The sequence below is a fragment of the Mus caroli genome, unplaced genomic scaffold, assembly GCF_978045245.1.
Source record: "Mus caroli unplaced genomic scaffold, Mus_caroli_1 scaffold_15, whole genome shotgun sequence".
NCBI lineage: Eukaryota > Metazoa > Chordata > Mammalia > Rodentia > Muridae > Mus > Mus caroli.
In genome coordinates, this window is record NW_028227270.1 from 24,714,188 (window position 1) to 24,727,930 (window position 13,743).

General features: G+C 38.9%; 1 protein-coding gene across 2 annotated transcripts in view; it reads right to left on the reverse strand.

Moving 5' to 3' along the window:
* Positions 1-13,743, reverse strand: part of Cert1 (ceramide transporter 1) — a 105,012-nt gene continuing 91,269 nt past the window's right edge. Inside the window, exons 13-18 of one of the 2 annotated variants that reach the window (XM_021180963.3) lie at positions 11,458-11,590; positions 9,751-9,821; positions 6,364-6,492; positions 5,529-5,658; positions 4,633-4,772; positions 1-3,439 (exon numbers count right to left, since the gene is read on the reverse strand). In XM_021180963.3, coding sequence (XP_021036622.1) covers positions 4,645-4,772; positions 5,529-5,658; positions 6,364-6,492; positions 9,751-9,821; positions 11,458-11,590 — 591 coding nt within the window. In that variant the 3' untranslated portion in view covers positions 1-3,439; positions 4,633-4,644. The remainder of the gene's footprint in view (positions 3,440-4,632; positions 4,773-5,528; positions 5,659-6,363; positions 6,493-9,750; positions 9,822-11,457; positions 11,591-13,743) is intronic. The other variant, XM_021180965.3, reaches the window with a different exon arrangement.

Consider the following 13,743-nt stretch of genomic DNA (forward strand, 5'->3'; position numbering starts at 1 on the left):
AGTGCAGCATTTCCAGTTTAGAAACTCAGAAACAGTTCTGTTGCCTCACTCTCTGGCTCTAAGACTTTTAAGTGTACTTCATAATAAATTCATTTAGATTGCAATCCACTATACACATATGCATACCACACAGGACAGACAGAAGACTGACAGGATGCTTACCTTAGTCCTTGCCTGTTCTGCTCTGTTAGCAAACGTTAGTTAGGTTGCTCCCGCAGAGTTTACTTGATCCCTAATGATGTTACAAATAGGATTCCTGAATTGGAATAATTCAAGGAAACTTTTAAAATTACCCAGAAAATCACCTAAAACAGTACCTCGAGGTTAAGGAAAACAAATCAAGCAAGTGAGCATATTTGTCCGTAATATTTTAATACTTCTCCACTTTTAAATACTGGTTTTAATTTTGTGATTGTAACATGGAAGATCCATCTTTTATATTTTTAAAAAAACATCATCAGAATCATAAAGCTATTATAGTTACACTCTACACACTCCCAAGGTACTTTAAAATGATTATGTTTTGAGTCTGTAGATGAACAACGACAACAATCCAAATACATCATCTGTACAGCCTGGACTACATACTGGTCACGTGTCTGATCGGACAAACAACTGAGACGTTTAAAGATAACCAGCACAATTTCACAAGAGAGCCAGCTCAGCCCAGCTAAAATTCTGTAGCAACTGACACCGATATTGGATAGGTGTATAGGTAGTCATGGAAACGGACAGGTGAGAGCCATGCCTCCTGTACCTCACTTGGCCTCCACACATCTCTCTTAGTCAGGTTCCTCCCTCCCTCCTTTGCTGCTCCTCCTGTAGCAACACCAAGTCAAGTTTCTCCACCTCCAATATGGAGTCCTCAACCCCAGGAGGAGCACTGTGCTCCCTCCTCACGTTCACTCACACTCAGGGACAAATCCCCACATCACCAGTATTTTTCAGGTGTCTAACATCACAGAACAATCCAGCAGAATTGGGTAAAGGGGCTTGTTTTGGGGGGTGGGGTGGGATGGGATGGGGGCTTGGGCTAAGATAAATACCCAGGTTATGAAGAAACATAATAAATATTCAATATGTAGGGATTAGCCAAATGAAAGTAATTCATGAGGGTCTGAATATTATAACATGGCCAGTGCTCCTCCTAACTTTGACTGTTTGAATACTTTCAGTATTTCTGAACTCAATTCTAAATCTGACTGGGCAGGGTTATCTCCAATAAAGTACCAGTCTTTTACTGAAGATCATTACTAAAATGATCATTGCTTATCTTTTTACTACAAATATTTTTAGTGTAACATTTTATTTACAGAATAAATTGTAAAAGATTATCACCACATTTAGTGCAAATGCAACTGGTAATAGTTAGATGCAGACCCTGCTTCATAAACTTTGCACATTTGTAAAATAAAGCTATCCAATTTAGTTTTGAAAGTTATTTGTCTGGTTCATCATAGTTACCAGAAATGCAAACAGAGGGACATTTATAGTGGGTGTAGAGAGTTTTGTTTTTGCTTTTTTTTTGTTGTTTTTTTGTTTTTTTTTCCCCTAAGATTCCCACCAGTGCCTATAGCAAATAAACTTTCCCTCCCAACCCTCCCCGTTCTCCCATCCCAACCCCATAGCTGATTGCAAAATAAAATACACATTTGAGGTATAAACTTTTCTTTTTTTAAACATCACAATATAAAATGTTAACTGGTGATGTAAACTGGTATGATAATCTGTCTTCCTTGCCTTCCTAGCATTACCACCACATAGGCACTTTTCCACAGAGTCAAATTATGAATAGCATTTCTGTAATAAGGCATATTCCATGCACATCATTTAGAGAAAGGTAAATTAAAAAATATAAAAGATTTATGGGACATGAAACTGCGTGCATGTAATGTAAGCTCTATGTTTTATATGTACTCTTCTCTCTCTGTACAGAGTAATAAATATCATTCTATCTGATGCAAGTAATTCACTTCCAGGATTGTGCATATTAAGTGATCAGACTAACCCCATCATTAAATTATCACACCTTGCATTCATCTCTAGACTCCATTTCCATGTATGGAATATATACAGGTCATGTTTTACATGACATGACTCTCTGCTTTACAAAAGGGTCTGATTTTTGTGTTTCTAAGGAGAGGAACAAGTCAGCAAAGCATCTACAAAATGCCTGATTTACATAAATACATCTGCTTGTAAACACAATCAAGAGTTTGAAGTGGGCAGTCATCTCAACTGAAGTGAGTACCATTCCTTGCCTCAACTCCATGCTTCCAAGTTTTTCATAGAGGACTACAACTAAATCAGGTATTTTACATGTTAGCTTCTCATAGCAACTAAAGACAGTTTTCAGTTTGAATACTGTGAAATTGTACTGCTCTGCTGAAATTTATAATCAAGAGGCAAATTGGAGCATTGTTCAGATTTTCTATGTATACCTTTGATATATCATTTAAAGTAATCCAAGCTAGAAAAACTACCATATTTGTTACAGAATACTAGAAATATTAAATCAAATGTCAAATTCAAACAGTCTGATTTGGTTTAACAAGTAATACCATATATTCTCTTACAAATTTCAGGGAAAATATGAACCCACTTTGTCCTGACCTCTGTATATAAAGTACTCTATACCCATAAGAGATGTACAGTTGTCTCTGAATGGAGGCAGGCAGAACCAATTTAAAAATTACCAAATTGTGTTTGTAACAAACTGAAAAAAGTTGGTAGCACATAGTACACAACTAAAATATATAATAAAAATATAAAGATATCTGGGGGAATAAAGCTTTTCATTCTTTCTCCATCAGAACCAATGTTCTTCATGGGAGTAAGACTATAGAAAAGGCAAAATCACAGGTTATTGACAGTCCTCAGTTATGAAGACACACACAACATGAATTCTTATAGAAATCAGCAGCAATAGATTCTATGATTATACAAAGCAAAAAAGTCAAAAACTTCCGGACACGGACACAGACTGTAGGCCTGTAAAAAGAAGCCCATCTGAGTATTTGGTGCACAGAGAGCACAGGCCTCAGGTGCGTTCAACTTTTGTGCTTTTCTTTTGTGCACAAAACCTGATACAACTGAGGACCTTAGGCTGGACCATGGTAAATAAAAAATTCTGAAAAAGTTCCTCAAAATTAAAGCATCGGTTAATTCCTAGTTGTAATTCAAAGTTATTTGTTTTCACTCCTAGGAGCAAGCAAATAAAAATATAGCCATATCCATGTGATCTACATGTATTTATAGTGACACGCTGAGCGAAGAGACCTAGCAGGAGATGGCTAGTGCTGGATACCCAGCTTCACGATTGCAATGTTTCTTCTTGGGCCACAGACAAGGCTGTAGATCCTACGTTCCAGCTTAGAGGATTCTTTTTTTTTTTCCTTCTTTCTCCAACATGGAATGTCACACAGCCTTGCTTCAGTCACTGAAGGAGAAAAAGAAAAGACAAGTAAAAAGCTAAGCACTAGCAATGTGTGCGTGCAGTAAAAGCATGAAGACTTCCAGAATAGACGTGTCACACCCTGCTGCTCATTCATGGAGTACACAGAATCTCTGTCATTTATCTTTAAAGGATTTTCACCCTTGCAAATGCAAAATTATTGACCTTATACGTTTGAAAATATATCCTCTGTAAGCAACAGAAAATATAAAGGGATCTTTGGAAGTTATGGGAAAAACATATGGAGAGCATTGTGCTGTAAATAAAGAGGTTTCTCAAATATTAGCCTATAAATTAGCCTTGTCTCCTTCTCAGTCTTAGGTAGGAGCGATGCCATCTAATACTATGTCCAAAAACTTGATATGTGGGGGCAGCGTGTGCGTGTGTGTGTCTTATTTAAGAAATAAATATGCTCAGGGTGCAAACCTATGGTCCAAGAGAATTAAACTACATTAAAAAGTTTTGATTGCCAAGATAAAGAAGATCTGAAAGTTTTACTTTATATACTTATGAGAACCTATGTGAAAATAAAACATTTATTGCTGGAGATATCAGTTAATACACCCTCTCCAGGTGGTAATATGCAAACTGTATATGTATGGTCCCCTAAGCCGTAGTACTATATATAGTTAACACACAGAGACTTTATAGTCCAAAATAACTAAAGATAAAAGTCTAACACTGTATTAGTAAAGGTTGTAACTTCAGTATGTGTTAAGGGAAGAGCTGGTTATATAAATGATGTGCACTCATACAAAAGAAAACAAAACCAGGAAACTCCTTAGTAACAGAGAAAAAACTTCAGACTCAAGGACGTGTAAACAGATGTGTAACAGCGTGCACACTCAGTATGTTGCTGGGGTGTGTGCATCCCTCGCAGATGCACACACAGCTACTTGACCTTTAGTACATAAGAAAGTTTAGAAGACCACATACAAAAAGTAACTAGTTTCTGGCAAGGTATAACACAGGAAGTTGGCACTTCTTGTATGCTATATATATGTAATGCTATTTTTTTCGTATTTATAGGAATATAAATAACAGAATGTGTTAAAGACTACAGACCACAACCCTCTATTTGGGAACATAAAACATTTCCAACACTCCTTCCAAAAGCTGATTGAATTTTACTACCTGCAGAGTCCTACGAGTCAACAAGGTTTATAGATCCTCCATACCTGTTAATAATACTAAAACAAAATTGGTTTTCCTGCAGTTTTTTCTTGGACATAAGAAGTAAAACGTTTTAGAAACTTAGGGTATTCTCGCTTTGCCACTGCTCTTAAGACCGAGGCTGGTGCCCATCCTCCTGGGTTCACTGTAAACAAAGGGAAGTCAAACTGATTAAGACATGGTTCTCCACCTACACATGAAGTACCTAGTGCACTCCTTTGCTTTTCAAAAATTTTCCATGTTGTAACAGCTAGCATTTAAGCCGAAACTATTCATCCCCTAATGCCAACCCATCAGACATTAACAGGTGGTAAGTAGTCTAAAGTAGTCATGGGTCTCCCCAAATATCATGGACAACTAACACAGCAACGTGTAAAGTTACTTGTTCATCACTCTCTACTCTAAGTAGCAACATGTGTTTTTTTTTAAACATTTGAGTAGTTATGTCTTTGAATAACAATGGACATTTGAGTATTTCATTAGAAAGGTTACAATCAGGACTGCAGATGCAGAACAGGACAGTAAGAAACCGAAACAAATGAGAGAAAGGGCTGCCCAGCAGTGAGTCATAATGAAGTAAGCATGCTGGAAGCTATCAACAACTGGTGGAGAAGACTCTAATTACAAATACATTCTACCAGGCAACTATTAATAAAATGGCTCTTAAAATGTATGACCTCTATAGGTTATAAAGTTTTAAAATGTTTGCACCTACTTATAACTTTAAAAATTCTCATATACTAGTTCTAAGATAGAAATTCAGGCATGTAGACTTTTAATGTCTTCCACACAATTCTATATATAACTTATCTCAGGTTAAGGACTAGTAAATTGGACATTCTTATGTAGACAATGTCTAGAACCTCCATGTTATGAATCAGAACACAGAACTACTACATACCATTAGCTACATACGTGATCTTGCACAGAATGTTGTCTCTGCTTATCTCCTGGTCTCCCTCTGGTGGGCTTACTAAAGTTTGACAAATCATAGCAATATTGATTTTGGCACGGACACATCGATTGTTCAGCTGTCAAAGCAAACACATGAACTAGCATTAGTTTGTAGAATATTTCTCAGTTTATAATCTCTGTTGCCCTATCCAGTAAGACTTCCTTAAAACAACTGATGCACGTTTTTATTTTCTGTGCATAGGTGCTTCACCTGCATGCTTGTCTGAGCAGCATGTATGTGCAGTGCCCACAGAGGCCAGAAGAGGATGTCGGGTTCCCTGAAATAAGTTACGTTATGAGCCACTACATTGGTGCTAGGAGTTTAAACTGGGTTATTTGGAAGGGCAGCCGGTGCTTTTGAGCCATCTTTCCAGCTCCCATTTAAAATCTTATAATCATCAATTAACATATGTCAAACTGACAGACACTAGGCTTTTCCCTCTTTCATAGTACTAACTAAACTAAATCAAGGTAGAAACAATAGGTGTGCAGCATTTCGTAATGGCTTAGGAGATACCTTTAGGACAGAGGCGACTCACAGGACCCATGCAGCTACCTTAGCAAACACAGAAGGAAAGCTACACAGCCCCAGAGGGGGCACTGATAGCCATGCCACTTGTCTTCAGGAAACACAAGGGCTGTCCCAAGCAATCTAACATAAACCTGAAACATGTCAAATCAAGTATCTGTGTGGGTGGGAGGGGAATATATGTATAAATATGGCTGCATTACATATTTTGCTTTATATTACAGAATTATACTTATCTTTATGCTATACTCACAGGAGCACTATCATGATCCACAGAAAAATTACAAACTATCCAAGTTTCAGGGTCATTTTCAGTCAAGGCTGGGATCTTTCGAATAGCAGAAAGATACAGTACGTCTCTCTGAGAAGCGGGCCATACTCTCTGTGAAAGAATTAAAAGTGTTTTGACAATTTGAATTGTTTTTTAAATTCATGTCATATAGAAAAAGAAAGAAACAAACCAATGAAGAGCCATCTCCATCTCCTGCAGTTGGAATCTGTCAGACTTAAGTGGGAGACACTCGAGTCCTTGCAGAGAGATCCAGTATGAACAGCCACTATCTTTCTAGAATAGGCAAACGACTACTATTCTTTCTCTGTTTAAAATCATTATAAATTCACCATTTTAGCTATTTTTAGTGCACAACTTAGTATAGTAGTCACAGTCACAATATCTGTACTTACAATAATTCTGAAATTTGCTATCACTTCCGACAGAAACTCTGTAGCCATGAAACAGCAATGGGTACAAAGTTCCAATCTAATTCCCCAGTCTCTGTCAATGCTCTACTTAGAGAATCAAAGTCTTAAAAAGCAAATAGGACTACAACTTCTATATAAAAACCTCTGAATTAAATTATTTACATTTAATATTTCTATTTTTAAGGTATAAGAAAAACTATTTCTATAGAAATGGCATTCAGCTTATAACTGGAACTATTGACTTTAAATGATAGAAGAACAAATGTTTCTCCTGTTCAAGTACTTTTATGTTGAGTATTAGGAATATGCAGCTGAGCTCTATCCTTATTATATACTGTCTTTCTTAGTTACTGAATGCAAAAAAATGGCCAACACCTCAATGTCAATACACTGGCAAAATTTATCTTTTAAAGATCTAAAGTTTCATTAGGCCGGGCAAATGCAGATGGGGCAATACTGAAGAATGGCTGGCTGCTGTCTGTCTCTAGTCACTCAGCACTTCATTAGAAGCAGACAAGCAAGGTAGGGCACACAGCTCAGCCTGTCTACTATACATGCGTCCTTGGGTTCACTACCCCGGACAGTATAAACTAGGTGTGGTCAAGCATGCTTGAGGATCAAACATTCTAAGTAGTTCGAGTCCAGCCTGGGACACATGAGACCCTACCTCAGAAAATAAGAAACAACAACAAAACAAACATAAAGCAAGACTAGGCCATCAGCGGGCACAGTGTCACACTTATAGTTGCAGTCACTCAAGAAACTGAGGCAGGAGGACTGTCTGAGCAACAAGAGACCTGTCTCAAACAACAAGGAAAAACAAAAAAAAAAGTAATGAATACCAAGCTATAAGGACAAGAACAAAAGTGACTCCAAATTCAGGGGACAAGTGGTCTTCCTTCATACATCATCACAGAAGCCAAATTGAATGGAAAAAAGTTGTAGACTGTCATCTGACTTTGCCAAAAATTATTGTAAAACCTTGTCTAGCAAGTTGAAAGTAATTGCATCTTAATTTTTGTTATATTATGGAGCATTTAAGTAATTTTACTTTTAGTCCTTAGTCTAAATATAACTATTGTGCTTTCCTCTGCAGTTAGCATTTCTCAGGAGGAATACTTTTAGTAGACTGCTTCGCAGGATCACTTATTTTCTACTAATAAATTTCTTCTGCTTAAATTATTGGCCATTTATCTTCACTATATACTATAGGACAATTATTTGATTGTTCCCTACACTTTCTAGCTCACATCCGACTCCCAGAGCTGTATGCTGATCCAGAAGGTCTACTGTTAACCGGTTAGGACCAGGCGGCGGGTAAAAGGAAGCAGCTCACACTTACAGAGGAGGTCTCTCTCATAAGGAGGTTGTCTCCCAGTTCATGTTTGTTTTTCATATCCAACTCAATCAAGAAACATTTTTACAAGTCAGAAACACCCCACTGATTATGCCATGTTCATAATTAAACAGCCTTGCTTTAGGTGGATTGTCTATAACTTTTTTTTTTTACCTTGTATAAAGTATTTGAGGCAGTGAAACGCCTCAGAGAATAAAGGCACTTGTTGCTGGGTCTGATGCTCTGAGTTCTATTCCTGGGGCCCATGTGGTAGAAGAGAAAATCAACACTACTAGGTTGTTCTCTGACCTACAAACACAGACACGCACCCTATTCATGTGGGCATGCCTGTGTGTGCATGTGCACACAAGTACACAAATAACCACAAAGTAAAAAAAAATATATGGCATTTTAAAAAAGGGAAACAGCATAACAAAAAAGCAAGAGAAATACTATATAACTCAGCAACATTATACTGAAAGGCAGTGGGAGAAATAATATAAAGGAACCCAATTTAAATAATGCTTCTCTGTGCTCTAAGAATACAATGAGTCTCTTAACTTCTGCTTGTTGCCAGAGAAGCTCTGTAGATAATGTTCATATTTGGCCACAGTCAATGCAGATGCACTCTTACCTTCATTACTGTTCTTGTAGAAAACTGGCACTCATTTGCATTTGAGAGCTATCATTTCTAGGGTAAAGCACTAAAGAGTATTTAAAGATCAAGCCTAGAAGGCTCTTTTTAAGACTAGTTTAGAAACTAGCTACGATCTTTAAACCAGTGCTGCCTCTAGACTATTTCTCAGAGTCTTACACACATTTCTGCTCTAAATGGCCTGATATAATTTTCAAATATATAACATTTCTTAAGTTGTAATCATCTTCTTTCTCATTTACTATTATCTTATTTGCCAGTTAAAATAGCTTTCATTAATTAATTTATTCATTCTATATCCCAACATCAGCACCCCTTTCCTCCAGGTCCCCACTACATAATTCCTCCCTCTACTCCCCCCACTCCTTTGAGAAGGGGGAGCCCCCCAGCCCCCAGGGCACCGGCCCATCCTGGCACATCAAGTCACTTAAGGACCAGGCATACACCCCCTTCTGAGGCCAGACAAGGCAGTGAGCCAGGGGAACAGGATCCATAGGCAGGCAATAGGTTCTGGGACAGCCCCTGCGCCAGTTGTAGGGGGACCTGCATGGAGACCTAGATGCACATCTGCTACACATATGCTGGGGCCCCAGGTCTGGCTCATGCTCACTCTTGGTTGGCAGTTCAGTCTCTGGGACCTGAATAAAGTCTTTACGTCTCAGCTGAACATGGAAACATAAGCCTTTAATCCCAGCACTTGCAAAGCAGAAGCAGGCATATAGCCATGAGTTCAGGGTTAGCCCAGTCTACATTGTTGGATAGCCAGGGCTATACAGAGAGACACTATCCCAGACAAACAAACAAACAAACAAACAAGACAAACGAAAAAGGTATTTGGATATTTTGTGGGATTTAAATTTAAATTCCTGCCATAATTTACTGTAGCAAATCTGTATGTTTGAGTCTGAATTATTTCTATCTTTGGGGACAAATGACAAACCCATTACCTTGTGCGTTTGATAAACGATGATTGCATTATCAGCTAATGTTTCCACCACATGAAAGTTTTCTATAGTAGCTGAAATGAAGAGAATCATATTAGCAGCTGCAAAAAGGCTATAAACAACATTATGGTAAAGCAAGTAGAATCCTTCATTACCTATGCTATATCTAAATGGAAGACAGCTAGTGCTGTGCACGAGGGCTGAGTTTCCTTTCATTCTGCAGATGGCAGCAGTGAGGTCTGATTACCAGGACATTTTCTCCAGTACAGTGTCTTCCACAGCAAGATAAGCAATTGTAATCATTACTGTATTACCCCAGGTAAAATAGTCCCTAAAGTTGCAACTCCTCTCTTTCACTTAACTTACTGGGTTAGCATTTTCTAATTAGGCACAAGTGATTATATTTGTGAGGAGCAAATGTCAAAATGCCAATGATAAATGCCTTATGATGTTCAGAAATATGTGTATCTATGAAAGTCTAAGAACACAGACTTGAGAATAATGTAACTACAGCATGATTCATGTGGGAATTTATCACACAAACAAGACAGTTTAGAAAAGAGTAGATGAATGAGAAATCTACAGCAATCCTGACTTTTTACTAACTTGCTCTGTCACCTCTGATAAATCATTTTTTTAAAGATTTATTTATTTTATGTATATGAGTACATCACTGCTCTCTTCAGACACACCAGAAGAGGGCATCAGATCACATTACAGATGGTTATAAGCCACCATGTGGTTGCTGGGAATTGAACTCAGGACCTCTGGAAGAGCAGTCAGTACTCTTAACCGCTGAGCCATCTCTCCAGCCTCCTGATAAATCATTTAATAGGAATGAATTTTACTTGTTTATATGGAAAATATCTACCTATCATAAGATACTATAAAGTACTGAATCCAGTGATATAATATGTTAAGTGTTTTGAACAGCTGTGGTGGTTTGAATAGGTTTGGCTCCCATAGACTCATGTGTTTGAATGATTGGCTATAGAGAGTGACACCACTAAGAGTGGCCATGTTGGAGTAGGTGCAGCCTTGTTGGAGTAGGTGGGGCCTTGTTGGAAGAAGTGTGTCTCTGTGGGGGTAATGGGGGCAGAACTCTGAGGTCTCCTGTGCTCAAGATATACTCAGTGTGGCACACAGTTTCTTTCTGTTGCCTTCTGATCAAGGTGTAGAACTCTCAGCCCCTCCAGCACCATGTCCGACTGCATTCTGCCATGTTTCATAACATGACGATAACGGACTAAACCTCTGAACTGTAAGCCAGGCCCAATTAAATGGGTTTCCTTTATAAGAGTTGCCTTGGTCTGTGTCTCTTCACAGCAGTAAACCCCTAAGACGACAGGGGAGAGTCTATTTCAAAGTAAGGTACTACTAAGCGTAGTTGCACATAACCTATAAGCGTACAACTTGGAAGGATAAGGTAGGGGCAGATAGTCCAAGGCTACCTTGGCGACAGTGAGATCTTATCTTAAAAGGTATGGGAGGTTGCTCAGTGGCAGAACAGTTGCCTCGCATAGGTGAGGGTTGATCCCACTGCCACCACTTGAAAAGTATGAAGGTAAAGTATAATTATGCCTATATATGACTCTCTTGATATTCTCTATAAAATTTGGTAAACTATTGGATATAGTCAATCCGGTTTGATTTGACATTAAATTGAAATGAAGATAATTATTTAGTAACATATTAACAATGATAGCTTACTTTCCCAGTCATTGCGAACATCAACATTCCAAAAGTAATTGCAGACCTCGTGTCCTGTAACACCTTTAACTGCATGAGTAGCTTTCAAAGGATCCAGAACAATTCCATTTTCTTCCACTTCTCTTCTGTATACCTAAGGAAAACATATTTAAAAAAAAAAAAAAAATCAAAAGACTTCAAAACCTTGGCTCTTGGGCAGTCTAGACCAGGTAGCCTATTGCTCCCACGCATCCTGAACTACATTTAATAAAATGTAATAAAACAAAACAAAACACAAAAGACCTCTTTGGGTTTTTTTTTTGTTTGTTTTTTAAATGCATACTCACAAAAGGTAAACTCTTGAAGTACAAACTTGAAAGTATGCTTTAAGTTGAGCTGATTTTGCAAGGTATGGTGGTATGTGCCTGTAGTGCCCGAAATCCCAGCCCACTTGAAATTAAAGCACAAGGATGGCAGTTCAAGGGTAGCTCGGCCTACACTGCATGTTGGAGGCCAGACTTAAGGCCCTGCCTAAAAAAATGCCAGTTGATTTTTTAGAATTGTAGTTATAAAAATTTATTTATATAACAGTCTGTCATAAGAAATTGTAGCAGAGGATGGCCTAGTCGGCCATCAGTGGGAGGAGAGACCCTTGGTTTTGCGAAGATCATATGCTCCAGTACGGGGGAAATGCCAGGGCCAGGAAGTGGGAGTGGGTGGGTTGGGGAACAGGGCGGGGTAGGGTATAGGGGACTTTCGGGATAGCATTTGAAATGTAAATGAAGAAAATATCTAATTAAAAAAAGAAATTAAAATTTCTTATACATAGCAAAGATATTTCAAAATGACAAACCCAAGGAAATTTCTTTTCTTTCTTCTTGTTTTGTTGTTCTTGTAATTTTGAGACGGGGTCTGTACTGGCTAGTTTTGTGTCAACTTGACACAGCTGGAGTTATCACAGGAAAAGGAGCTTCAGTTGAGGAAATGCCTCCATGAGATCCAACTGTAAGGCATTTTCTCACTTAGTGATCAAGGGGGAAAGGCCCCTTGAGGGTGGGACCTTCCCTGGGCTGGTAGTCTTGGGTTCTATAAGAGAGCAGGCTGAGCAAGCCAGGGGAAGCAAGCCAGTAAAGAACATCCCTTCATGGCCTCTGCATCAGCTCCTGCTTTCTGACCTGCTTGAGTTCCAGTCCTGACTTCCTTTGGTGATGAACAGCAGTATGTAAGTGTAAGCTGAATAAACCCTTTCCTCTCCAACTTGTTTCTTGGTCATGATGTTTGTGCAGGAATAGAAACCCTGTCTAAGACAAATTGGTACCAGCATAGTGGGGTATTCCTGTGACAACCTGACCATGTTTTGGGGAGGACTGTGAAATGACTTTGGAACTTTGGGCCAGAAGATCCATTCGGTGTTAAGAGCTCTGTGGGATGTTGTGTAGGAGTTTGGAAGATAATGTTGAGAACAGTGCAGAAGATGGAGGCCTGGCTTGTGAAATTTCAGAGGGAAGATTAAAGACTCCTTTCAGGGTCACTGATATTTTGATTATGAAGATTCTGTGGTTCTGGTTAGCTGGGGCTGAAGAATCAGCTGTGATTAACAAGATACCAGAACTACTAAAGCAAAAACTTTGCATTACTGGGACTATTGATGCTGGTTAGCTGGAGCTAAGAAATTAGCAGTGATTAAGAAGAGACCAGCATAATTGAGGTGACATCTTCTGGGAAGTGTTTTCTGAAAGCACAAAGAGGCTGTGTTCCAGAGATAGCCAAGGTTGTACTCCTGCTGCAGCGGGACTTGTTAATGTGTAAGGGTCACCCAGGTGGTACTGGTTTTGAAGGCATGAAGGGGTCACACAGAGCAGCTGAAGCTCGGCACTGTGAGAGGCCATGGAAGGCCATTGGTGAAGGTACAGCCTCAGTTGCAATTGACGGCCCAGGACCGAAGGGGTCATGCAGTGTTTTGGAGATGCCAGTACCATGAGATGACCACCAAGAGCAGCAGCAGCATTGGAGTACAGGCACCTGGAGCCTAGAGGGTGACGCATGTGCTACAAAGAGCATGGCTGGAGAAGTGACCCAAGCCCTTGGAGGAGCCCAGAAGATCGTGAGTTGGATTCCAGACATTGGATGGTTGGAGAGTGATTTTTGCTTTTGATTGTGACTGTGCCCTGATATTTTCCCTCTTGAAGGAAGAAAATATTTTAGTGGATCCCATAGTTAAGAGAGTTTTAATTATAAAAAGACTTTGAATTTTAAAAGATATTGGACATTTTAAAGGGATTGACTTTTAATATATAAAGACTGTGG